The 27629-nt window shown below is 46.5% G+C and overlaps 1 protein-coding gene across 1 annotated transcript in view; it reads left to right on the top strand.

The window, feature by feature from the left end:
• The window catches only part of LOC148032699 (uncharacterized), a 373621-nt gene that overhangs the window by 274937 nt on the left and 71055 nt on the right, over window positions 1-27629 (top strand). The window contains exons 10-13 of the mRNA XM_087683327.1: window positions 4830-4900; window positions 11449-11697; window positions 23020-23172; window positions 26521-26672. Of these exons, the coding sequence (XP_087539453.1) occupies window positions 4830-4900; window positions 11449-11697; window positions 23020-23172; window positions 26521-26672 (625 nt within the window). The remainder of the gene's footprint in view (window positions 1-4829; window positions 4901-11448; window positions 11698-23019; window positions 23173-26520; window positions 26673-27629) is intronic.

The following is a 27629-nucleotide window of genomic DNA, read 5'->3' as shown; positions in this document are numbered from 1 at the left end:
TTGCTAAAGGTTATGCACAATAGTATGGTCTTGATTATGAGGAAACTTTCAGCCTGGTTGCAAAATGGCAACCATGAGAACTATCATTGCTGTGGTAGTGTCTAAGGGATGGAAGATTTTGCAAATGGATGTCAAAAATGTATTTCTAAATGGATATTTGATTGAGGAACTGTAGATGGAATAGCCTGAGGGTTATGTACACCATGATTACTTGAATCATGTGTGTAGGCTAAAAAAAGTACTTTTATGGGTTAACACAGGCACTGAGAGTATGGAATGCTCGAATTAGCTCGTATTTACAATAGCTTGGTTTTTAGATTGGACATGCACACTATAGTCTGTTTACGAAGAAGATAGAGATAGTTTATTTATTCTTGCTTGTGTATGTTGGGTTTTGACTCACACCTACACTCACAAAGGAGTGTTGGTGATCCTCAGTAGGACATTGGGGCACTTTTTTACTCTCCTTATGAGAGGTTTATTTCCCCATTTATATTCTCCTTTATTTTATGTGCTTATGTTTCACAGTTCAGGCACTTATTGTGTTTCATACCTTTCGAGTGTGATCACACATTAACAACCCTAATGTTTAAGGGTTGAACTTTGTACTTGCACATTACTCTTTTGATTATTGCATTGGGAGTCGTGTCTTCACTCTCACACTCTCTTCACTATCAAGTGTGTACTCTCAGTTGAGCTTTGATATATTCCATCTCTCACATTTGGTATCAGAGCTGAGATTCTACTCATCTTCAGCTCCTCCCAGCAACACGCGGATCTGTTTGGTGGTTGCAGCACCAGCTATCCTAGTCCAATCCTATGCCCGTTAGCTCAATTGGTTTCGCTAGCTGCCAGCCAACGCCGCTTGTTTGCAGTACCACGAGCAGTGCCATCAGCCAGCATGTTGCTTAGCGCCCCCGGCCCAAGTCGCCTACACTGTCCAGCAGCGCCACCACAGCTTTTGCTTGCGCCTTCCGCTTGCGCCTCCTAGTTGGAGGTTGTTGGGATAAAGGACAATGCATGTGTCCGCGCGTAAGGGCAAGGCTATACATAGTACATATACCTATCTAAAATCGTTATTGAGGTACACTCTTCAGTACCACAAATCGTGTGTCTCTATCTCTTCTCTCTCTCAACCTGCATCTCTACACATAAGCTCCATTGTAGCTAACTCAACATATTTCAACAATTTATCAACTGTTTTTCAAACTACAAAAGCACATATTAATTGATTATGTTAGATGCACATCAAGTAATGTGTAACATTATATAGATAAACATAGTTATGTAAGTTTCTAAATACTTGATTATTGTTTCCATAAACATAATCTTATAGATAGACCTAGGTCTTATATGTCTAATCCAAAATGTAGCTATCCAAAACTTTTATATATATTATGATTAAAGTAAAAGGGTATTTTCTATAGATGGTAAAAGGTTTAGACTAGTATGGAAGAAGAAGCAATTGTCTTGCAATTAACTATAGAAAATGTTTTTTTTTTGTTGATTCTTACAAATAATCTAACAATTCCTAAAATAAATTCTAAGTGCGAGATTGGAGATTGCATGAGTGTCAGGAAGCTCTTGAATCAATAAGAGAATCATCCATGTCCCCTCAATATTCAGCTTGTGTTTCCTCAATAGTATTGTGGTTCATGAAGTTGTCAAGCTTGTCAAATATGTGGTACAAAAAAATATCATTCACCCAATATCATGCTATTGTTCTTTTCATTGTCTTGAAATGATTTTCCAATGGGTTCAAGCACATACGAAATAATACCATAAGTATGGGGGAAAAAACCTCTCCTACCGAGAGTAAAAAGTGCCCTAGTGTCCTACTGATCACCAACACTCCTATATGAGTGTAGGCGTAAGTGAGGCGTAAGTGAGAAAACCCAAAAAAGTGTGTGTGACATGCTCAAATGAAACAGAAGTTGTAGATGTACCTGAATTCCATCTGCTTTGTGAGCCCCCTCTATTAAAGTTCACATACACAAAGTCATCCGGATCCTGTAGCTCAAAAGAAGAAACAGGCGAGGGTTTTGATTCATGCAACTCAAAAGGATTATACAAACCTAACATTGGACCTGGCTAAGATGATGAAGATGGATCGCTAGACGTTCCGAATGCTATATGTCCTCCATGATTGGAGAGGCAGCCAGCCTCACCAACCGGTCCGAATGTGGTAGCAAAACTGGTAGGAGAGGTGTAAACATCACCGTACTTGTTGCGATAGTACTCCTCAAAGTCCTCCTCTGTCATCTTAGTGAAATTCGGAATAGGAGTAGAAAAAGAAGGCGAAGGCTAAAGTGGAGTGTCGTTCTCCTCACCGAGTCCATAATGCTGTCTTAGGGCCTCCAGGGATGGAGAAGCCCAATAGGACATCATAGGAACTGGAGGTGTCTGGGACATTGTGATTTGGTTACGAGTCGTATTGTGAGCCTCACACAAAGACCAACTCTCCACAATATCTGCAGGATACTCTTTACAAGAGCACCAGCTCTGATACCATGTGAAGAAAACTGCTAGGGTTTGCACCGAGGAAACACAAAGTGTATGACCACGACGATAGAAACACAAAGAGACAGACACAGACATAGAGAGAAAAACTTAAATCCTAAATGCAAAACTCAAAACTCAAACACAAACAGAAGAAGGGAGAGAGAGAACACAACTCTGAAGTGAAAGAATACTGTAAATGAATGTAAGAGTGTACGGTGTGCTCAAGGGTAGAGCAATGTTAGAGAGTGACGTCCACGGGAGAAGGATCCCAAGTTTGTGATTACTAGTCGGAGTGTTTAGAGAGAGGAAATTGCAAAACGCTGACACTAGGAGTTACCAGAGATAGTGGCGGCAGCTTCAGAGGGGAGAGATGACACCACGTGGCTCCAAAATGATGCAAACACAGGCTGTAGCATGTTGCCTAATGTTGGAGATATTGGTGATGACAGGTGGAGGCCCAACGCAGCCAAGGAGATGGCGCCAAATAGTGGGCGACAACTGGAAGAAGGTGCCAGGGCACTGTGAGGCTAGAGGGAGAGGTGGCAGTAGTCGCGAAGGCTAGACAGCCACGTGGAGGTAGACTAATGGGCTGCAATCTGCACTGGAGAGTGTGAAACCTGCATAGACAGAATGTGGTTGAATGGGGGTAGCCTGTCTATTTATAGATGTAGAAGGGTGCCCCAAAAAATTTGGGTTTTTGGGAGGCCATTGAAACTCTCTCGGACCGCTCCCCTTTTTAGGGTTTTTCATTAATTAAGTGTGTTTTGGGGCTATTTAAGAATGCTAATCAGTTGAAAAGCGTGTTTTAGCTCAACAAGGTGACATTGCATTGTGACAACATGAGTGGTGTGCTATTGGCTGGCAACCCAATTTACCATGCTAGATCAAAGCACATAGAAGTTCATTATCACTTAATCATGGAAATGGTACTTGTAGGAAAGATAGATTTGCTTTGTGTGAAGACTGAAGACTAGGTAGGTGACATCTTTACCAAATCCCTTGGTAGAGATAAGTTTGTTCATTTTAGAGAGCTAATTGGAGTATAGCAGTTGACTTGAGCTTGAGGGGGGGTGGTGAGATTCAAGCTCAGTATTTACACCGACTTAGTTGTACAATTGTAGCTAGTTGCACCGTCTTGTGCGCCGTAATAATGAGTTGGTTAGACTTAACTCAAGGTTAGAGGTGTGTGGTTAATTAGTGACCTATTTTTATACATTGTATGTGTGACTTAAACTTAGTCCCTTTGTGTGTTACAGAATGAATGAATATTGAAAGAAGAGAGAGTGTACTGCTCTCTATTCATGGCTTCCATTTTTGTCTTTCTCTTCCTCTCTTTGGATAGTTATCTCAATCGAAACAGGCGCAAACTATCGGTGTTTTCCACATGTTTGGCATTGAGTTGTCGGTAGGTAGGGGGCCTCCTTGAGGCAAGGGGGCCGCTTCGAGTAGGGGGCCTGTTTGCTAACAATTGAGAGTACTCTCTCTCTCTCTCTCTCTCTCTCTCTCTCTCTCTCTCTCTCTCTCAGTTCAGGCACATCAGGTGTACCTACAAAGCTTTGAGAAGTTCTAGTGGGAGTGGTTTGCTTTTGTAGATTTTCCATTTGATGCTTAAGGGCAAAGACTTTAGGGTATTAGGGTATGGAGAACATTATGGAGGGAGTACCCTTGGAGTGGAGGAGAGCCGCACACATTTCAGACCTGGATTGGTCTCTTTATCAAAGGGAGATTCTTCTTGTAGTGGTCACTAGCAGTGGAGAGTCTTTACCTTTTTCAGGTAGGAGAATGGCAGACTCATGGGACAGGATTTTGATTAGTTAGCATTTATAGGATGCTCTTGCTAGAGGATTAGAGCGGTGACTCATGGTGACAGGAGATGATACTTAGTCCCAAACCTAGTGATGTGCGTGATGGATTGTTGGAGGTATTGGGCATATTAGAAGAGGCCTCTCAAGAGACTACAATGGAATCTTCCCTATTCCAGTTATACCATAAGATTGGGAGAGAGGATTTGGATGGGCAAAAATTAGAGCAGTGCAACTGCTATCCAGCATTTGCATCAGAAAGGTATCTCATTGGCATTCTTGGCTGACGTTTAAAGGGGATAGAATGACAGATTTAGACCTGGGAAAATCTCTTTCTTTTTATGATTGGTTCTAGAATTTTCTTCTTTTCAAAAATACCATGCATGCTTTTTTCTGGCAGAATCCTTATCAAGACAAGACTTTCATTTTAAACTCATTTTGAACTTATGTATTTAACTTGATTTATATTAGTCTACACATTGTAAAGTTCCTTGTCAAACTTTTCACTGATATGAATGTATGCAGATGGCAACATCAAACCTCCTAATGTAGAACAGATGGAAGCTGATCCAATAATGAAGCAATCTCCAGAAAATGTATGTTCCTTTGATTTTATTTTCCAAAAAGGGACCCCAAAAGGTATGGGAAATTTTTTAGATAACCCTTTTCATAGGGAGAGCTCTTTGTTTTCAATCTGGAAAGAGGAGTATGCAATGGGTTCGTTGGTGGTATATGTTGTGAGAGAGGAGAATTCTGGACTGTAGTGAGATAGGGATTGCCTCACAGATGGATTATTAGAGTAGTTGGGGACTTCAATATGGTGGAGTATGTGAGGACAGGAGAGGCACCAGGTAGTGCACATGCTGGGGTGTAGCATGTACAGTTAGGAGTAGAATGTCTAGTTGGGAAAGAGGAGATGAGCTAGCTTGATTTTAAACACAAACAATGTAGTTTTTTTTCAAGTAAAATGTGGCTGATTATATTACTCAAAAAAACTAGTTACAACGGAGTACTCATGCTCAACAGACAAGTTGGATCTGATGAAAGTCACAAATACATCATATATACAAGCCTCTCAAGTCGCCATCTTGGACTGCCTTCTTGCATCACGAAGAACAGGTCTTGGCTACCCCAAGTGCGCATGAAATGACATCGGAGCTCCTGACGAGCCCTGGCTCACCCTGCACTTGATCCCATCGGCCTCGAAGGGAGTGGATGATGGAGGTCCAGAGCTCTGCTAAGGTCGTCTGTACTGAAAGTCTCTCTCCGCTGAAAGCCACCTGACACTGCGCCTTCCAGACATGCCAATTAGTAAGGCTCCCTATGATTTTCCATACCTCAGAGCGGTTTGCTGTGGGTTCCAGTACCTGGCGGATGGGTAGAGCCTCTAAACCGACCACTACGCACGACCCTGCCTCGATAATGAATATCGTATCCTACATCCCGGCCTCATACAGAAGGTGACGGCTCTCGCTGACCGCCTGCCAGCAGAAAGCTTCCCAAGAGATACATCCAAGGCTGGGTGCTATGCGGTGAAGGATGCGGCATACTCCTCTCCACACTAGCTGTGCCGCCTCACACGACTAAAGGCAGTGCTTTGGGGTTTCCAAAGACTGTTGTGTGCAGCGCTTACAAACTCCCTCCTTCTACATCTGGGCAAGCTACCTTCCCACTGCCAAGCCCCCATGTGCCACCAGCCATAACAAATACAATACCCTCCTCGGCCTCGAGCTGTCCCATAGGTGGCGCCAGAAGGTCTATCCGAACGGCTCCGTGATGTTGTGCTCTGCCCAATGCCTGCTACGTGAGGGTGCCCAATCCATATCCTCCTGCATCAATATGTGTCTACCAATCCTAGTGGTATACTCCAGGAACCTTGGTGGCTTCTTGGCAACCACAGTGGCCGGCCAAAGCCACTCTCCCGAGTCCCACTCTAGCTCATCAAGTGGCCTTCCTTCCCAGATCCAGAGGCGCCACTCCTTGAGCTCCTGCCAAAAGACCAAAGGGTCCAGCCACCATGTTTTCCCCTAAAGGCCAATCACCCGGATCCTCTTCCATGAAAGGACAACTATCCCCTCATCCTGCTGCCCTCTGTTAAGAGCCAGATGCCCCCCCTCTTGCATGGTGAAAAAGGTCCTAGGTGGAGCGCCATCCACTCTTCCTGCCACGTTTAGGGGGATGCCTGCTGGTGAAAACCTAGCGGCCCATACCTCCCCGGACTCTATCGGCTCTCGTATCGGGGGAGCAAGCCACTCCTGAGGTATTGCTGTGTCTATCTCCCTTCTCCTCAGCTCCCCTTCTTGCTGGCAGCCTGATACTTGCTGTAGCACCTTCTCGTTCGCCATCCTGTACACCTCCTGCCATGTCCTAATGGTACGAGCTAGGCCACCCTCCCAACCAGCCCACTGGATGTGGGGGCGCTCGCCAATCTGTGCCTCTGCCCGGTCCCTGACCTGGGGGTTCCAAATCACCGACTAACGGTCTATCTCCTCCTGGCAGCCTAGGGGGCTTTGGATTAGGGCCTTACGGAGACCCTACCACACGCGGAGCAAGCTGCGTAGGAAGGGTCATCTGGGGGGTGGATTTGGGCTGACGTGAATATCCATCTCAGGGACCACCTCCACTCACCGCCAAACCTCGGTCTACAGTCCTGAAGACCCTTCTGCAATAGGACCTTCCAGGTCTGCCCTCCCGGTGTGAGACTGCGGACAACTAGCTTTCCCAAGAGGGCCATACTCTGATACTCTAGGTCTATGATCCCAAGCCCTCCCTTTGACCGATGTCATATGATGGTTGCCCATGCCACCTTGGCCGTGGAATCCCTGGAGCCGTCTGACCCGGACCAAAGGAAGTTCCACACTAGGTGGCGAAGCTGCATTACATAGGAAGAGGAGAAGCACCAACACGAGGCGATGTACCAGGCCGTCGCTAGGAAGATCTAGTTAACCACCAGGGCTCGGCCAGCTAGTGAGAGGCAAGCCGTGCTCCAGTAGGTCAGCTTCCTCCGAATAGAATCGAGGGCTAGAAGAAATGGCTGGGCGGGAGTGATGTCGAGTCCCACCTAAAACCCTAGGTACTGGACGGTTTGTCCTCTGCTCACCCATCTAAATCCCAGGTGGACGCCCCATTGCGTGCTAGAGTCTGGGTCTGTGAGGAAACGAACCGACTTCCGCCAGTCGATTTTTGCTCCCACTACAGAACAGAACACCTCAAGAGCCAGCCTCACTCTCTCCAGCATTAACTCATCCTCCTCTATGCAGAGCGTTGTATCATCTGCATACTTTGAGTCTAAAAACTCGATCTCCTCTCTTACTGGAAGTCGGAGGCCACATAATCTGCTCACACGTGACCAGAGGAAGTGAGACATCGCCTTTTCAAAGAGAAAGAACGTGTACGGGGCCAGGGGGCAGCCCTGTCAGACCGATCTCTCCAGTCGAAACTCCTCATCCCGCCTACCATCTATGAGAACCCTACTAGTGGCCGATCTATAAAGTGCGGAGACCCCGTGAATCCAAGCCTAGGAGAAACCCAACCTCACCATGGTGCCCTCTAGAAATCCCAGTCCACCCTGTCATAAGCTTTCTCGAAATCCAAGAGTAGTACGGCCAGTCTTTGCCCCTTGTGCTGGGCCCACTCTGTTGCCTCAAAGAAGGTGAATACATTGTCCAGGATGCTTCTATCCTGGACAAAGCCTATCTGTGTGTCATGGATGATGTCTCGAAGCACAGGGCGTAGTCGCCTAGCAATCATCTTTGCCAGCACCTTATAGGCCATTGACAATAAGGTGATAGGTCTCCACTGGGAAAGCTCCAATCGGTCTCCCCCTTTGGAGAGAAGACTGATAAGGCTTGCCGAAAGAGTCCCTGGTATCTATCCTGAAGTGAAAATTTCCTGAAAGGCCATCAGTAGGGGGTTCTTCACCACTTCCCAGAAGGTAGTGAAGAAAGCCTTAGAGAGGCCATCCTCTCTCGGGCATTTCTGCCCGTCCTGTGTATGGAAAGCCTCCTCTAATTCCTTCTTTGTGAAGGGGGCTAGGAGGGAGTGTCCCATCTCCTCTGTGACGAGGGACGGGATGTAATCCCAGACCTGCTCTCTACATCGTTGTCCTCTAGTTGAGGCTGTGTCCTCCTAGAAGAGGCGATTGTAGTAGTCGGTGGCAATCTCCATCACCTCGTCTGGGCTAGAACACGTCCTCCCATACTGATCTCGGAGGCTGCGTATCTGCTCTCCTGAGGTGAGAGGCTGGTGCACCTGGAAAAACTCCTTGCACATCGTGTCCCCCTTCTGCGCCTAGAAAGCTGCTGAGGTGCAGAAAGAGAACTCTGAGCGCCTGTCCTCTAGGCCAGCAATGGCTGCTCCCGCGCGCACCTCTTGTGCGTGGAGAGTGGGATCCCCTGGTGCCTCCTGTAATAATCTCTGCACGGCTGCGAGGTCCTGAAAGGCCAACAGTAGGGGGTCCTTCACCACTTCCTAAAAGGTAGCAAAGAAAGCTTAGAGGGGCCATCCTCTCCCGGGCATTTTTGCCCATCTTGTGTATGGAAAGCTTCCTCTAGTTCCTTCTCTGTTTTGTGAAGGGGGCTAGGAGGGAGCGTCCCATCTCCTATGTGACGAGGGACGGGATATTATCCCAGACCTGCTGTCTACATCGCTGTTCTCTAGCTGAGGCTGTCTTCCTACTGGAAGAGGCGACTATAGTAATCGGTAGCAATCTCCATCACCTCGTCTGGGCTAGAACGGGTCCTCCCATACTGATCTCGGAGGCTGCGTATCTGATCTCCAGAGGTGCGAGGCTGGTGCACCTGAAAAAACTCCCTGCACATCGTGTCCCCCTTCCGCGCCCAGAAAGCTGCTGAGGTGAACAAAGAGAACTCAAAGCGCCTCTCCTCTAGGCCAGCAATGGCTGCTCATGCACGCACCTCCTGTGCGTGGAGAGTTGGATCCCCTGGTGTCACCTGTAATAATCTCTACATGGCTGCAAGGTCCCGCCGGAGTGCTCTCTCCTCCTCCTAGCTCTATTGCCTAGCCTGTATGGCTGCCTCTTGGCAAATCCTGCTCAACTCAGCTAGGACTTTTACAACCTCCTTTGCGATCTGGTCCCTCTTGCCCCACTCTCTGGTCCAAATCTGCTCTATCTGTCTTGTCACCTCCTCCCTCCTATAGATCGAGTCAAGGATCCAACAGGATCGTGTATCTAGGGAAAATGCTGGGGGATCTAGTGTCAGGAGAACCAGGCAATGATTGGACAACGTGGTGCCCGCCAACTACCCAATCTGGCCTCCCCAAGAGCCTCCCCACTCTCCCACATATAACCTATCCAACCGCTCCAGCAGGACTCCACCTATCCGCCTGTATCCCCAAGAGTCCAGCGACCTCTCCCTCCTGTGGAAGACAGGGTCTCTCCAAGCATCACCTGCTCCTACTGCCAGTAGAAAGACCTCCCAAGCCTCCTGCTCCTCCCCGGCCATGCCCTGGTAGTTTCTCCCTTTGCCTTGCTGGTCCTGCAAAGCCTCCAGGTTGTTGAAGTCTCCTCCAACAATCCAGGAGTCCACCTCTGGGAGTCCTTCCGCGATCTCCACCCAGAACCTGCTGCGTGCCCTAACCTGCGTAGGGGCATAGATATTAAGGTCTCCAAGACACGAGTCCCCAATATCCAATCTGATCCATAGCACCCTCCCTGCCACGATCGTCCCGTGGTCTCGAACACAAGCGGTAAGACTCGGACCAATAGAGGTGGATACGTCTCCACTCATCCCGTGGGCACCTATGGCATGCTCCCAGTAAGTGTGCGAGCTGCTTGGGAGTACCTTCCCTACTCGCTAGGCCTAGGTGGAGGTGAGCTTGTGCTCCTGTAGAAGTAAGATGTCGATCCGTTTGGCAAGGGCAGGCTGCAACTCCTACCAAGCAATCAGCTTCCTGGATCCACGTGCCCCACTGTAGTGGAGACTATTCACATTCCAGGATGCAAGGTGTAAGCTCATGGGGAAACTTGTGACTAACTGAACAGGCATCTGTTCACAGGCATCTGTTCACAGGCATCTGTTCGGCGTGGAGGCTACTGACGAAGAGGACAAACTATGAGGCATGCAAGTACGCTTTGCTGCCGGTCTGGACGGGGAACTCCAATCCCCCATGGTGGCCCTCGGCCGGACGATAGGGGTGATAGATGTTCCAGGTGGTACTATGAATGCATCTATCAGCCATGCTGAGAGTCGGGACTTTGTGCATCGGTAGAAACGGCCGCCTATCCCAAGTGCCACTTGATCACATCCCTCGGAGCTCTCCATTGTGGAGGTGCTCGAAAGATAATGCTTAGGTGAGGGACCTCGGCACCAGCCCATCAGTTAATATCCATCATGCAACCAGGCCACTGTTGTGCAAACAATGCTAGTTCTTCATCTCCCATCCACTGGGAGGTGTGGTCTGCAACCTGACTCTTCAACTCTTCCTCTATCTGTGTCGTCATCCACTCCCCTGAGTGAGAGGACTGAAGAAAAAAGGCGTAGTTTGGTCCATCCAGTGGTGCTAGTAGATGGACCTTGCCCCTCCTTGACTTACGAACCACGAAGATCCCCACCCACCTCTAGAGGTAGTGGGAACTCTCCGCGCTCCGCAACTCTCAAGTAGGACCATGTGCCACTGCGGAAGAACTCCTGTGGCAACAAGTGTGCCTGTCTCGGGAAAGTGTGACAGGCAGCAGGGGTGGATGAGCTGATGTTGCAGGCTCATAGATATCTGTTCTGAACTGGTTTCTAGCAATCAGAGCCTCATTATCCCAATGCTCTGCTTTTGTGGCTATAGCAGTACATTTTGCTGTTCCTGAAGACCTTCTGTAACATGCAGTAATCAGTTCTGGAGGTCTGTGCTTATAAATTTTCAAGCATTATGCAAATACCATCCTCGAAAACACATGTAACCAACAAGAGAATGGCTTATTAAAACTCTGCTCAGAAAATACTCCAACGTGGTAGTGTATAATGGTCCTTACTTTGATAACATGAATGTTAAGGTATTGAAAAGTCATGACAGCCTTTTACCATTTGTCTGTGAGCATTATTACTCATAGAAGTCATATTGTTCAATGGGCCCATGAAAATGGGAAAGATAGCTGATAAAAATAAGATTTAAATAATTGTACTCTATGCAGGAAGTTGTGGAGTTGAAGAAAGAGATTGAATTTTTAAGAGCTCAAGCAACTAGATCAGAAGATCTAGAAAAGCAAGTCCATGATCTACTAAAAAGAATAGAAGAGACAGAGAGTCATGCAGCGAAAGGCCAGGAGGATGTACTTCTATGGAAGTCTCAAAATAGCATGCTTATGGAAGAGAACAAGAGGCTTTCGACAGGGCTAACAGAATATCAGAAGAAACTTTCGTCAAGTGAAGATGCTGTTAGGGTACCATTCTTATTCTTGGAATTTTAAACATCATAAATCTCAAAGTCATTTTGTACTGGAGAAAGTACTAAAATATAAGGTTTTTCTTCATGTAGGAAACTTGAATAAAGGTATAATATTGTAAACCACTCAGCTAAAAGCTTTAAAATTAAAGAGCAATACTCAAATTTTAATTATATGGTTTCCTTAGAGTCCACAGGTAAATCATTATCTTTTTTTTGTTATCTCTGGGATCAAAAGAGGAAATTTTAAGAGAAGTAATGGCACAGCAGAATACATAAACAAAAGGTATTGATCCTCCAGTCCCAACTCTCCATATTCCTTCTTCAAAAGGTGTATCTCTGTTGTTGCAACTAACTACAGAGGATGGTGAACTCTCAATTGCAAAAGAATAAGGAATCTTAGAAACAAATTAAGGCTTGTAACTCACGTGCTAATTATGCAACATCATCATTAGAAGTATGCGATGATGATGGTAAGAACATAACTGATTGTAAGGAGAGCTTGTGTGCATTCTCGATCTTTATTGCCAATTGTTGGAACGCATCCAGGCTGGTAGCTTTTTGCTCGTGTGAGAAGATTGGGGACCATGTCTTCATCAGTGTACTTTTGTGAGTTGAGCTCTTGGATGATGCAATCTCGCGATTTCCCGGACGGTAAGCGAGGGATGCCCATGTCTCAAAGTGGTTCTCCAAAAACTGACTATACCACTTATCTGCAGTGTCCTCCAGGGTGAAGGGGAACAGTATGAAAGATGCATCTTGCCTATCTACCCCTCTACTTTGGCATAAGCTACGGAATCGGCGGACATGGATCTTCAGAATCTTCAGTGGCTAGCCCTTTAAAGGTGGGCAGCTTTGTATTTATTCTTCCTAGTGCCTTGTGGAGAGGCTCAGGGGCATTAGCTCCTACTACTGAGCTGTTGCCAGCTCCTGTGCCCATGCTAGTCATTTTAGACTTATGTTTTGCCGCGGGGGAGAACTTCCTAGAACTTGGTGTCTACTAAAAACTCAAAGAGGAGTTTCAAGAGTGGAAACGGGAGTTACCTCGAAGGTTTTGCCAGAGCAGGTTGTAGGCATACACTTTGGGCTTCCAATGCTTGGCAAATAACAGAGCCATGTCCCATCATGGTCACCAAATTGTAGGAAAACGATGTCGTGTGATAGTGCACATTGCAAGGGGGTTCATCAGAGCAGTATGCTCACTATGCAATCAATGCACACAGCTCCGAATTCCTTGATGTTGCTCGTTTATGCAAGAGGACTGGGAAAGAAGGTCTAGTGAAGAGGGAAGAGTAGTGGAGGAGGAAAGCGTTGTCTGGAGGGATAAGGGACAAAGCTACAGAGAAGTTGAACACAGAAGTTTGAGGGCAAGAAGTCCATAGTTAAAGATGATTGGAGGCGGAGACAGAGAAGTCTGGAGACAAACAGAGAAGTCTGGAGATAGAGACAGAAAAGTATGGAGATAGACAGAGAAATCTGGAGACAAAGGCAGAGAAGTCTGGGGAAGAGGAGAAGTCCCACAAGTCTGGAGGCAGAGACAGAGAAGAGAAGTCTAGGAAAGAGAAGTCCGAGAAGTCTAGAGACAAGACAAAGAAGTCTAGGAAAGAGGAGAAGTTTGGAGGCGGAGACTGAGAAGTCTGGGAAGACGAAGTCTGGAGGCAGAGAAGTCTGGAGGCGGGGAAGGAGAGAAGTGAAGCCTGGGGTGAGCGGGAGTGAAAAGAGAAGCCTGGAGACAGGAATGAGAAAAGTAAGATAGTGACACTGAGTGAAGAGAGATAGAAGTACACAGAGTTGCAAGTGCACACTTCTATTAGCATCAAATGATTGCTTGATGCACTGGTTGCCTCCTCTTTTTATAGCTGAAGAGAGGGGAGAGCAAAAGATCTTCATACAATACCAATATCTAGAGATGGAGGAAGCAACTCCCCCGTCGCATTCGCTGCGCTCCAACCCTCACCCATCGCGCCAGCTCCCCCGCCTCTGTCCCGCTACTCCCCCGTCCGCCTCTGCCCCTTATCGATCCCTCTCCCCTAACTCATCACCCCCTGCGTGACCCTGCTCATCGCCACCTCCGCCCTTGCCCGACACCGCCCCTGCGTGACCTCCCACACTGCTGCCCTGCCCCTGCTCGATGCCTCCACCCCTGCCTGCTTGCACACGCCACCTGCTCACCCCCACTTGGAACCCGCCTGATCCCGCCCGGTCCTCCCGCCTGAGGAGTTGTCTTCCCGCCGTGAACCCACCCCCCCCCCAAACAACGAGTTGCTCCCTCCCTCTGCAGCAACTCCCCCCTCCAGTAGCACAACAGCGTGATAGGTAGGTTCCCAGCAGGGATGCACAATGGAAACCTCTAGTCAGACACCGGTGCATTCTGTGAGTGCCCCCCAGTCAAACACCTTGTGCATCATCCTCTTTGAGGAACAGCTCTTAGCCATCCGTACCATAGAGCTAGAGTTGAAAGAAACAGCTATTTTTGGTTAGGTCGTTGGACACTCCCCATCAAGGGCCCATCTACGGGATTGGCTCCACTCCACGCTGCGCATTGGCATAGCGCAGATCGCGGAAGCAGTCCTCATGGAGGCCAAGGGATCTTCATGGTTCCACTCACCTCTGCGGATGTAGCTCGTGAGTTAGTGGAGAGCTCACCCATGCCTCCACGAAGGGGGTCATTTACATGGTTCCGTGGTATAGCGGCTTCACAGTGGAGACATTTGCGCTCTAACAGATTTCTCAGACATCCTGTCATCTTACTTTTCCCCGGATTGGTGGTAGGGTACCACCAGTTAGTGGACGACTTTGGATGACTCTTCGGCACAATTCTTCTTGCCTCCTTCGTGGATGCAATGATAGTTGTCGGAGTCCCAAACGTATAAGTGGCCATGAAAGACACAAAGAGTATATCAAAGTTCCTAGAGATTGAGGCAGGAGATCACTCCTTTAGGCAGCAATAGGTCATTGTGACTAGGCAACCAGGGCAGTTCCTGCGCTGCCACGACTTTGGGCATCAAGCAGCAATTTGCACGTGCTTCAGAGCCAAGACAGCTCCGTCAACAGGCCTGCAGGTGGACGCTAACGGCTTTACAGAGGTCCGGAGACGACACAAAGGGAGACGGCAGGGGGGGCTGCAAGCAGCTCCTCAGACACAGCCTCGGCAGAAGGGAGCAGGAGGGCGAGTGACGGCCCCCCGGCAGAGCACTCCGCAGCCCCCCCTTGCCCGCCCCACCTGGCAGAACTGTAGTCCCCCACATCCACCACCCGCGCCATAGACTACCTCACCTAAGATCCCACTGCCCCCACACCCATCCCCCCACTTCCCATGGATCCCTCATTGACCCTGGCCCACAGCCCCCTCTTCCAGGGCCACCAGCCCCTCCCCCACACCTGCCATGTACCTTCGACTAACCCACCATCCCTCGATTTTCTTCCCCCCCACCCACCCCCCTGCCAAGCACCCCCCCTCATCCGCACCTGGTATAGGTGTTCCCTCCCAAACCCACCCTCCCTCCTCCCACAAAAGGTGATGAGCCACACACGCCTACCTCCTCCTCGCACCAATAGTCTTGCCCTCCCCAGATAGCCACCAGCTCATCTGTCCTTGCCGCCCATCACACTTTCTCGAGATAGGTGCAACTATTACCACAGGAGTTCTTCTGCAGTGGCCTGTGGTCCTACCTGAGAGTTGCAGAGAGAAAGAGTTCCCACTACCTCTGGAGGTGGGGATATTCGTGGTTCGTAAGTCAAGGAGGAGAAAGGTCCATCTACTAGCACCACCGGATGGACCAAACTACGCCTTTTTCCTTCAATCCTCTCACTCAGGGGATTGGACAATGACATGGATAGAGGAGGAGGTGAAGAGTTAGGTGGTGAACCACATCTCCTAGTGGATGGGAGAAGGAAGGACTAGCACTGTTTGCACAGCAGTGGCCAGGATGCATGATGGACATTAACCGGTGGGCTGGTGCCAAGGTCCCACTTTTGAGCATTATCTTTCGAGCCCCTCCACAGTGGTGAGCTCCGATGGATGTGATCGAGTGGCCCTGGCATAAGCGGCCCATTTCTACCAATGTACAGAGTCACAACTCTCAGCATGGTTGATAGATGCATTGGTAGTGCCATCTCAAGCATCTATCACCCCTATGGTCTGCCCGAGGGCCACCATGGGGGATTGGAGCTCGCCATCCAGGCCTACCACAAAGTGTACTTGCATGCCCCATAGTTGTTCCTCCTCATCAGCAGCTTCCACACCGAAAAAATGCCTATTCGGTCAATCACAAGTTTCCCCATGAGTTTACACCTTGCATCTTGGAATGTGAATAGTCTCTATACTACAATGGGGCACGTGGTTCCAGAAAGTTGATTGTTCCGGCAGGAGTTGCAACCTGCCCTTGTGGGATGGATAGACATCCTACTTCTGCAGGAGCACAAACACACCCCCGCCCGGGCCCCTTGGGTAGGGGTTATCCCAGGCAGGTCACACACCTACTAGGAGTATGCTATTGGTGCCCACGACAAGAGTGGAGGCGTATGCACCTCTATCGGCCCGATCCTTACTACCTGCTTACGGGATCATGGGGCGATTGTGGTAGGGAGGGTTCTATGGGTTAGGTTGGATATTGGGGACTTGTTCCTCAGAGTCCTCAATGTTGCCCCCACTAAGGTCAGAGCATGCAGCATGTTCTGGGTGGAGATCGCAGCAAGACTCCCAAAGGTGGACTCCTGGATTGTTGGAGGAGACTTTAACAACCTGGAGGCCTTAGAGGACCAGAAGGGTAGAGGCAGAAACTACTAGGACAGGCAGAAACTACCAGGACATGGCTGGGGAGGAACAGGAGGCATGGGAGGTCTTCCTACTGGTAGTAGGAGCTCACGATACTTGGAGAGACCCAACTTTCCACAGGAGGAAAAGGTCATTGGAGTTCTCATGGGGATATAGGCGGCTAGGCGAAGTTGCTGGAGCGGTTGGACAGGTTCTATGTGGAAGAGTGGAGATGCTCTCGCAGAGGCCATATAGGGCAGTTGGCCGGCGCCACTTTGTCTGATCACTGCCCGGTTCTCCTGACACTTGATCCCCCAGCATCTTCCCTAGGTACACGATCCTGTCAGACATGACTCGATCTACAGGAGAGAGGAGGTGAAGAGACAGATTGAGCAGATTTGGATTAGGGAGTGGAGTAGGAGGGACCGGATCGCAGAGGAGGTTGCCGAAGTCCTAGCCAAGTCAAGCAGTATTTGCCAAGAGACAGCCCTACAGGCCAAGCACAGCAGTGCTGGGAGGAGGAGAGAGCACTATAGTGGGACCTAGCAGCCATGCAGAGATTATTAAAGGAGACACCAGGGAATCCCATCCTTTATGCAGAGGAGGTGCGCACACGAGTAGCCATCGTCGGCCTAGAGGATAGGCGCTCGGAGTTCTCATTCTGTACCTCAGCAACCTTCTCGGCGCGGAAGGGGAATACGATGTGCAGGGAGTTCTTCGAGGCACACCAGCCCGACACCTCAGGAGAGTAGATACATAGCCTGCGGGATCAGTATGGGTGGATTCGCTCTAGCGCGGACGAGGTGATGGAGATTGCCACCGACTACTACAGATGCCTCTTCCAGCAGGATACAGCCTCAACTAGAGGACAGCATTGCAGACAACAGGTCTGGGATCACATCCCAGCCCTCGTCAAAGAGGAGATGGGACTCTCCCTCCTAGCCCCCTTCATAGATTAGGAACTAGAGGAGGCTTTCCATACACAAGACCGGTAGAAATACCTGGAAGAGGATGGCCTCTCTAAGGCCTTCTTCGGTACCTACTGGGAGGTGGTGAAGGACCCCCTACTGATGGCTTTCAGGGAGATTTTCACCTCAAGACAGATGCAAGGGAGTCTTTCCTAGTGGAGACTGATCACCTTATTGTCAATGGCCTATAAGGCACTGGCAAGCACCCCCCTACAAATGGCAGGTAGAGTGGGCGGTGCTCCACCCGCGACCTTCTTCACCATACAGGAGGGGCGGCATTTGGCACTTGAGAGAGAGCAGCAGAATGAGGGGATAGCTGTCCTTTCATGGAGGAGGATCCGGGTGATTGGCCTTCAGGAGAAGACATGGCAACTAGACCCTTTTGTCTTCTGGGAGAAGCTCAGGGAGTGGCACCTCTGGATCTGGGAGGGCAGGCCACTTGATGAGCTAGAGTGGGATCCGAGAGAGTGGCTATGGCCGGCCACTGCGGTCGCCAAGCAGCCATCAAGATTCCTGGAGTACACTGCCAGGATTGGCAGACACGTACTAATGCAGGAGGATATGGAGTAGGCCCCGTCACGTAGCAGGCACTGGACGGAGTATAGCATCACGGAGCCTTTCCAACGGACCTTCTGGTGCCGCCTATGGGATAGCTGGAGGCCGAGGAGGGTATCGTATTTCTGATGGCTAGTGGCACATGGAGGCTTGATGGTGGGAAGTTGGCTTGCCCAGATGCAAGAGGAGGGAGGTTATAAGTGTTACACACAGCAGCCCCTGGAAACCCAAAAGCAGTGCCTTTGGTCGTGTAAGGTAGCGCAGCTCGTGTGGAGAGGAGCATGCCACATCCTTCACCGTATAGTACCCAGCATTGGATGTATCTCATGGGGAGCTTTCTACTGGCAGCCAACCAGCCAGGGCCATCATCTTTTGTATGAGGCCGGGATGTAGAACACGATATTCATTATCGAGGCAGGGTCGTGTGCAGTGGTTCGTTTGGAGGTTCTACCCATCCGCCATGTACTGAAGCCCAAAGCAGACTGCTCTGAGGTATGGGAGATCATAGGGAGTCTTACTGGTTGGCATATCTGGAAGGCGCGGTGTTAGGAGGCTTTCGGCAGAGAGAGACTTTCAGTACATGCAACCTTAGTAGAGCTCTAGACCTCCATCATCCACTCCCTCCGCGGCCAATGGGATCAGGTGCAGGGCGAGTCCAGGGCTCTCATCAGGAGCTCCGTTGTCATTTCATGCACACTTGGGGTGGCTAGGACCTGTTTTTCGTGATGCAGGCAAGCAGCCCCAGATGGCGATACACCCCTTCTCCATGGCTTCTTGCTGCCAAACCGCCTTGAGAGGCTTGTATGCTTGATGTATTTGTGACTTTGCATCAGCTCGAGCTAGTCTGTTGAGAGCACTCCGTTGTAATTAGTTTTTTTGAGTAATATAATCAGCCACATTTTACTTGGAAAAAAATATCTAGAGATGGAGTGATGGAGGAGGTTTTCTCCAGAGTACCACCAAAAAATCTCTGGGCCGGGAGCTTGCAATCGGGTCCAGTGTGCCTTCACAAGTCTCCAAACAAAAAGTTTGGATCAAAACTCCTTGGCTGGGCAGTTGTGGAGATAGCCAAGGTCCAAGAAGTCTCTATAGAGAGTTACTCTGAAGAAAAGTCCAAAACTCTCTCTCGAAAGAAACACATATCACTCAAGTAAAAAGTAACCTACTAAACTACCTTGTACATGATAAAGATTGTTTCTATGCCATAAAATGAGTACAACTCAAACACTTGCTGCTATATACAAGTCTGAAATATGACTCAAAGCTTTTTACAAAAGCGCTTAAATGTGGTGTTCCCATGTGGTCTGCACGGCTGAAACAAAATCATGCCAAGTGCTACTTTCAGGCGCATCCATGTATTCAGAAGTAAACTGCAAGGGATCAACATAGACATTAAAATCCCCAATCAACAAACCCAGTCTCCCAAGCAGCAATCATGCTTTCAGTTCGTCCCACATATTGTGTCTAGACAAGGGGTCATTTAGGGCATAGAGCCCAATTAGACATGGAACCTTCCCTTCAAAAAAAGTTTTAATCACCAAAAAGAAAGCATGCACATCATTTTTAACAAGAACTAGCTGAAATTTATCATGAAACACCATGAGCACCCCGGAGTAATGGTGTGTAGAACCTCCAACATAAAAAAAATGAAATGCATGGGATTCCACAATTTTCCCTCTTTCACCATGACTTTTGTGCTCCAGAGTACATAACACATCCCATTTATTGTCATGCATAATAAGCTATATGTCATGTCGGTTAGTGCGGAAGCAAATTCCACACGATTTTCATAATCATCCATAGAAGAATCAGGGTCGAGGCTGGTTTTACCTCGACATTAAGTATTTTTGCTAAAATCTCAAGGGTTCCCTCATCAAGGAAATCGGCCAGCACTGCAAATGAATTCAGATCCCGACATTCAGATTTAGAGGTGGATGGATCATCTCCCTTCTTTGGAGAGGACTGTGGATAATGATGATCTCAGGGGTTAATCACCTAACCTCTAGTATCAAAATCAAGTCGAGCACATGGATCCTTTGAATAGTCTATAGAGGCTTTTGTAGTGGGAGGTTTTTGAGGGGCAGAAGAAACCATTTCATTAGCTACGTGCTCCTTATCTTTCCACCATACATATGTATGCAAAGAATCCTATAAAGTGCCAGGCCTAGTAGCCACCATGTTAACATCAAGGTTTTGTCTTCTTTTAGAGTGAACATCAACCCAATTATGTTCAGGTTGGTCTGAAGACTGCATGGGCTGCTTCGCTTTCTCCACATTTATCAGTGCAGGAGCCTCATCATCCTAAAGGCTTTCAACCATGAGATCCTCATTGACAACTGTGGCAACCCCAACATCCAGAATTGCAATTTTTTGTGGTCACTTTGCCATAAAATGCCCCAACTTCCCACGAGAGAAACAATGGCCAGCAAATTGCCCCATTTCAAGCGAAAATACAATGAAGGCATTCCAGGACACTTCAAATACAACCAGTTAGGCCTTTTGTGAGAAGTGTCCCACAACATGCACAAATGGTTGCCATTTGTAGCCCTAAAATTTGGGGGTACAAGCAATGCCAATAGTTGCCATCATGTCTTTCAACGAAGGCCAATACAAAGTACGACCAGGCTTCCGCTTCCAATGTCTATCAAAGAACAAAGGCACCCTTTCCATGAGATCAGCACAGCACATTGTTGATTTTAGCAGCACCTCATGAAAGCCCCATGGTCCCACAAAAATATCATCCACACAATCCCCCAACAACATTGAGTGCAACCATTGATGGATGTAAGAAAGCATCAGGATTCTGCTTGTGAAGAATAAGATAACCCCTCTGTTAAAGAACGCAACACAAACTTCGTGTCCATAGTAGCATCCAAAACATCATCTTTGTCCTGGTCAGAAAGTGTTTCACGATTATGTTGAACATAGTCACCCAACAACGTGTTGGTGAACTCCAATATGGGGCTAGCAATGGAAGAAAGTGCCAAAATCCTAGGTCCAAAGAGAAACATCTCTCCTCATACTCATGTTCTCTGAATTGCCCTCTATCCTCCCCCATCTCTCCCTAAGAGTGTGAACAATCTCTGTCCAAATCCCAGAGTTAATCTCTATAGTAGATATATCCAATAAATCTATGGCATGGCCACATCTCAGGGTCCATATGTTCTAAGCAATAATGCTAGTTGTGAGTTCCCATTTGTGACAATGCCTTGGGTTCACATTGCTTGTGAGAAATATGGCATGGCAATCTTGCTCGCAAGCTGCCTCTAGATGAGGTAAGCATGACAAGCTATTTATCCTCATATCAGCAAGCTGAGCCTCTATTTGTGATCCAAGCAACAGTTCCCCATGTAATGATCATAGAGTCTGCAGTACCATGAAACCCCATCCTAAGGGCTCTCCTCCAAACGTTAAGAGCCCTAGGGCACTCCAAAATGCAATGTCTTTGGGCCTCCTCTGGCTTCGCGCATCTAACACGAGGGACCATGGTCTCTACTATAGCCAATCCATGTACCAATGGCTAAACTTTTGTGCACTAGTAACCAAAGAAAGAGTGAGATGCAAAAGCTACTGTACTAGAGTACAACAAGATTATCATTAGCAACAACGATGGTAATGGCTAACTAGGTTCTAATTGCTACCGTATGGTGTATTACCTGTTGCTAGGCCTTCTCTAGGTCATGCATTGGCCAGGTGAAGCAGCTCATCAAGTTCTTAATTTGGTCAGATGGAGATGGTAGCACTACGAGGGCTAAGGTAGCCTGGGATGTCACTATACAGCCCAAATCTAGGGCCGTTTTGGGGGTCATTAACTCAAACAGCCAGGGCAGACTGCTGGTGGTGAAGCCTATTGTGAGGGGCCTTTTCCCATGCAAAGACCCATGGAAGAAATTATTGCTAGGGAAATTAGAGACCATTTGTTCCTACTCATGGAGGACCACGGCAGCCTAGCATCCATTAGATATTTTAGGACACCCGTGCTACACAGCTTACGAAAAGTTTTGAGGTCCAATTTGCTGCATCTGTTGATGAAGATTAGTATCCGCAATACTTCATCAAATTGACATAGTCACTATTGAAGAGAAGTTGAGGCAGCCACTTCTCTTCAATTAGCTACTTAAAGCAGAGAGCGGTTACATCCTTTGAGAGATGATCTGTTCAAAATGGACGTTCTCTTCACGGATAGTTTCCATAGTGGGGGAATGGTTTGCATTTCAGGAACTACCAGCTTAGGCTAAGAGGCAGACTTTGGTGCATTAGAGGGGCTAGAGACATGAAGGAGAGATTTAGGGAGGTGGTATATCTTGATTGGAGGATTGTCACTAACATCTTTTAGACAGATTGGGCTTTTCACCAAAGGTGATATCCTTCTTTCAATAATAGCCACCAGTGGGGAGTGTATTTTTAGTTTCTTAGTACATGAGGATTAAAAACTCAAGTGAGAGGATTTGGATCAGTTGGAGTTCACAGGATGCTCTCATCAGTGGATTAGGATTGTGGCTTGTTATGATAGGACTTGGTACCCAGTCTGAGACTTTGAGATATGCATGATGGATGGGCATACAGGAGGCTGACTCTTCAGAGACTACAGTGGGACCTTGGGGAGTGGGTATGGAGAGATCCATTTTGCAAAGACACCTAGGTGCCCTTTCTTTGATACACCACTGGATTGGGGAGGACGCTGCAGATGAGCAGGATCAAAGTGGTGCCTGCATGGACTCAGCATTATGCTGCATAAGATATACCACACCCTTTCCTTGCTGACTTCCAGAGGAGATTGGAGGACAGTTTTAGACCAAGAATTGTGGGTGGTTGAACACATACAGAAAGAATTGGGAACGGTGAAATTCCAATCTATTTTGTTTGATATGTTGGTTCTGATTACTTAAGAAAATTTATTATGTGGCATGTGAGCAACCTAGGTGCATCAACATTTTTGACAGTTTGAGTTGGACATCTTAATTTATGTTGGAATTGGTTCTCTGTCCTGATGCATTTTCATGTTCCTTGTAACTATGAGTTGCATGAACTTTTTTGACAGGTAAAAAATAAAATGTTAGACAGCCAAAATGACACCATCAGAGAACTGAAGTTGGAGCTTTCAAATCTTAAAAAGTGCTTAGTGGAGAAGACTACACATATGGATTCTTTGGAGTTAGAATTTGTGGAAAGACTGCAAAGAGAATCAGATAAGGTGCATGCAGTTGTAGTTGTTTCATGAGCATAAGAATGTTCCATTTAATAGAAAGATGCATGAAGTTCTAGTCTTTCATCAGCGTAAGAATGTTTGAAAAGGTCACATCAAGCACTTGGTTTCTAAGCCAAAGAAGTACATAAACACTTGGTTTCTAAGCCAAAGACCTGCTAGTATCTCATGCTTCTGTTCTACATTGTGCAGTGTCTAATACAATGACCATAGAAAATCTCACTTTACATCATCCGTTCCTTCCCCATCCAACCTCCCCTTCTCTTCCCCCTTCCGCCACTTTTTGGCCCAACTAAAAGAAACTGGTTTCTAACCTGAATTATTTATGCTGCTAAGCAATAAGAATATGTTGGTGGTTTGGCATTACAGACCACTAGATTGACTATTCATGCAGCCCTTAAGTTAGATATCCTAGCAGAATTGTTGGTTATTTTGTTTTATGATTGATGTCCAATACCTTTCTCGTATGGCATTTTAAGTTTTTAGATTTTAGCTGAGGCATTATTAACAAAATGCTCTTCTTTAGGAAAAAAAGTTATGTTTTGAGAGGTGCTGACACATGCATTTACTGATATATCTGTATGCATGAATCTAGGAATGCAGAAAAAGTTGCCTACCTGTTTCTGATTTCCAACTGCTGAGGCATGCATGATGGGTTTTTTTCTTTCTTTGTGGAGAAAATGCTCTTCCCTTATTTCTACTTCATAGAAAGTACCAATTAGTTGTGGCTTGAAACTTCTCCTCTACTGATTTGGGGGCAAATAAGAAAGGGCTTTGAATAAGAAGATTGATAAGAAGTGTCCATGGTCATCATGATACTGAACTATCCACATCATGAAACCTAAGGCAGAAGCATTAAATAGCAAGAGAAGATAACAGTAGATATTGCATCACAGTTTGGTTTTACAGAATGTATCTATACCTTACCATTTATTTATTTTTTTCAGAGAAAAGAAAGAATTCGTTCATTAACCCCCCTGGAACAAAGTATCCCAAGACAAAGTACAATAAAGCCCTGTAAAACAAAAACTATACAACAAAAAGCCTTATATTTATAAATGAGATGTAACTCAAATAGAGTTCCATATAATGTAGCCTAGTCTTTGGTTACAAGTAGATATGGAGAAACATACAGATACTATCCATGCATGTGCAAAATATTTCTCATCAAATAGTGACTCTCGTCTCTAAACTACCTTGCAGGTAGTCCCAAGTGGCCAATAAGAATGAAAATGATAAGATTTCAGATAATGTCGATAATTTGTGCCTTGTAAACTTTGAGTCTTCAAAACTTGGGTACAGTTCTAGTTTTAACATCAAATAATCTTGGCAACAATAAAAATTGAACAGCAAAAAATAAAGTGTTGGTATGTTGAGAGATCAATGAGGAAATTTCTTTTAAAATAATATTTTAGCTTCTATTCTAGGATACTGGGTAATATGGAAGCCAACAAGTGGAGGCAGCAAGGTCATGTGTGTGTCTTAAAGTGAAAGGGAGGATAAAAGGAGGAAAGTAATCTATATTAACATATTCTAAAGGTGGCATCCAAAGTAACCAATGAGACCAAATGGGAGTACTATTAATCCAGGTGTATCCTTTGTGGACAAACAAAGAAAAGGATTGGAAATAGAGACTATAAGTTATTTATGTATACAAAGAGCTCATGGTACTCCTACCATGCAAATATAGCCAGTATGGGTTTATGATAGAGAAATCTCTGCAAACCTCTGATAGTATCAGTCTCCTCAGGAGTTTCCTATGGTGCCTCTCGACTGTGAAAATCTGGTGTGGCAGTAAGGGCAATTAAGTCTTTAGGCAGGGCAGCTGGCAAGAGAGACTCATAGGTGGTAGATTAGCAATGACATTGTTTTGCACATGAATGCAACATGCAGGTAAAGCTCTGGGCAGCAAATGATATCTCCAACAGAGCAGACCTTTTTTTTTCCAAGAAAAGAGAATTCTATTAATAACACCTCGAAGAAAAATCCGAGGTAAATACAACGTACAAGGAACTCTGTGAAGAGTAACCAGGTACATCAAAGATACAATGGTTGTGTGAACAACCAGTCTGGTGGGCTAAAGTGCTAGACCATCTAAGGGGTAGTATGAAAGAAGGCGTCTGAATCCCAAATCCGCAGGAAAGCCTCTCTTTTCTTCATCATCCTCTCAGAGCCGCAATGCATCCTCGCCCATCTCCCATGGAGAGTGTGGACTATCTTTGCCCAGATCGTCAATAAAGACTCCCCAGTGGGTATATCCTGAAGATCAATGACCTGGCTACATCTTGCAGTCCATATGTACCAAGCTATAATACTGGAAACCAACTCCCATCTGTGACAATGTCCCTTAGTCCACTGTGTCTGTGAGTAGTCTGGGGTAGGGATCCTGCTCAGATGCTGTCCAATGATGAGAAAAGAAATGCTCCCCTGAGTGTCCTCATAGCCGCAAGCTGGACCTCTGTCTGTGACCCAAGGTACAGCCCCCCATGTCTCCACCATGGACTCGGCTGTACCATGGAATACTATCCTAAGAGCTCTCAGGCATATTGGATCTAGATTGACATAGCTATAGAAAATACTAGAGAGGACAAAAGAGCATCAAGAGGCTTTCCTTTGTACAACCTGTCAACCTAAAAAATATTTGGTAGACCTTGAAAACACATAGTGAACATAAGAAACTTAGCATATCTGAAATATACATGTAGTTATACCTTTGAAGATGCAAAATTCCATAACTCTCAGAATGCTAGCAGCATCTGATTCTCATGGTGATTTGTATCTGGATCAATGATGACGCTCTGGATACACCACAAAATTCTTTCCTGATATCCCAGTATGGAGAGCATCATAAGTCCCTTTTTGTCAATTGCCCTCACTCTGTGTAAAATTTTAAATATTTCTTGGTTAACCTGAGGGGAAAAGTTGAACTAGGTGTGTTTTATCTTTGGAGTGCAATCCATCATCATCATACCTTCCCTTAATTTCATAGTTTATTCAGTATGGCATATTGAGTGCTTTGCATCCTTTATCTACCTTATGTTGCAACTGCTGTATGTACATTAAATGTTTTGATTTAAATTTTCTATAAAGAGGTTAGCTACATGATCTTAGACCACTTTGCATGAACGGCTTGTAGGTCATTGTTTTTCAACATGGTAATACTGGACATGAGTGTTTGGATGTATCTCAATTAATTCCATCCTCCAATATCTTTCACAGTTGGATCCGAGAGAACTAAGTATTGGACGGAGTGAGAGAGGGAGCAAGGAAGGAGACTTACAAGAACTCCATGAATGTCAGGATGTCCTTGATTTTTTCTGTACATTCTTGTTGCAGGTTCACTATCTACAAAGAGAGGTAGAAGAACAAGATGATGCTCTGTCTGAACTTGAAAAGTGTCTTGAAGGGGAGAGACAACAGAAGGAGGAATTTGAACATGCAAAAAATGAATTGCAGCAAAAACTTACAGAAAAGGATAACATGCTGAGGTAGATGGATCTCACTAGTTCCAAGTTTTACATGATAGATTACCAAACCTTTTTCTAAAGAGAGAAATTCTATTAGTAATACTCTTCAGAATAAAATATTCCAAGGTAAAATACTAAGTGCAAAGCAGCTCTGTAAAGGACTTCCATATCAAAAGATATCTAACGACTTCCATATCAAAAGATATCTAACAAGGGGAAATCTATCACAAGGCTTGAATGAATAACCCCAAGAGGCCTATAATACCAGACCATGTGGATCTGGAAAGGAAGAAAGTGCCAGAATCCCAGGTCTTGAGAAAAGCCTCTCTGCTCGTCCTCATAGTCTCCGAACTGCTCTGTATCCTCCCCCATCTCCCACAAACAGTATGCACAATCTCTGTCCAAATCTTAGAGAGTGTCTCTGCAGTAGATGTATCCAAAACTCAACAGCATGGCAACATTTAGCTGTCCATCTGTACCAAGCAATGATGCCAGCTGTGAGCTTCCATCTCCAACAATGCCCCTAGGTCCACACCTTGTGAGAAATCTGGCATGACAATCTTGCTCACAAGCTGCTCCAAGACAAGATAGGCATGACATCCCTGTACATCCTTATACCCACAAGCCCAACCTCTGTCTGCGACCCAAGCAACCATCCTCCACATGACAGGAATAAAGTCTGCAGTGCCATGAAAATACCATCCCAAGGGCTCTCCTCCAAATCAGGCAATTGCATATGCAGTGCCTCTGTGTATCACCAGACTTTTTTTTTGCATATGTATTAGTTAGGCTGTTTGTACCGCTTGCCTACATAGCAATGGAACAAGCTTTACTGCTTTACTTGGATGTACTAGTCACTTTTACACTTTACTGTGGTTGTATTCAAATCACTTTACGTGGCTTTCTTTCCTGAGGATATTTTAGCACTTTCCACAGACATTTTGTATTTGTCTAGATACTTTGATAATTGAGCACATG

This window comes from Lygodium microphyllum, chromosome 8 (assembly GCF_053477565.2).
Source record: "Lygodium microphyllum isolate KBCC chromosome 8, Lygodium_microphyllum_v1.1.10, whole genome shotgun sequence".
Lineage (NCBI taxonomy): Eukaryota > Viridiplantae > Streptophyta > Polypodiopsida > Schizaeales > Lygodiaceae > Lygodium > Lygodium microphyllum.
The sequence above is the reverse complement of the archived record's forward strand: the minus strand, read 5'-3'. Positions and strand labels throughout refer to the sequence as shown.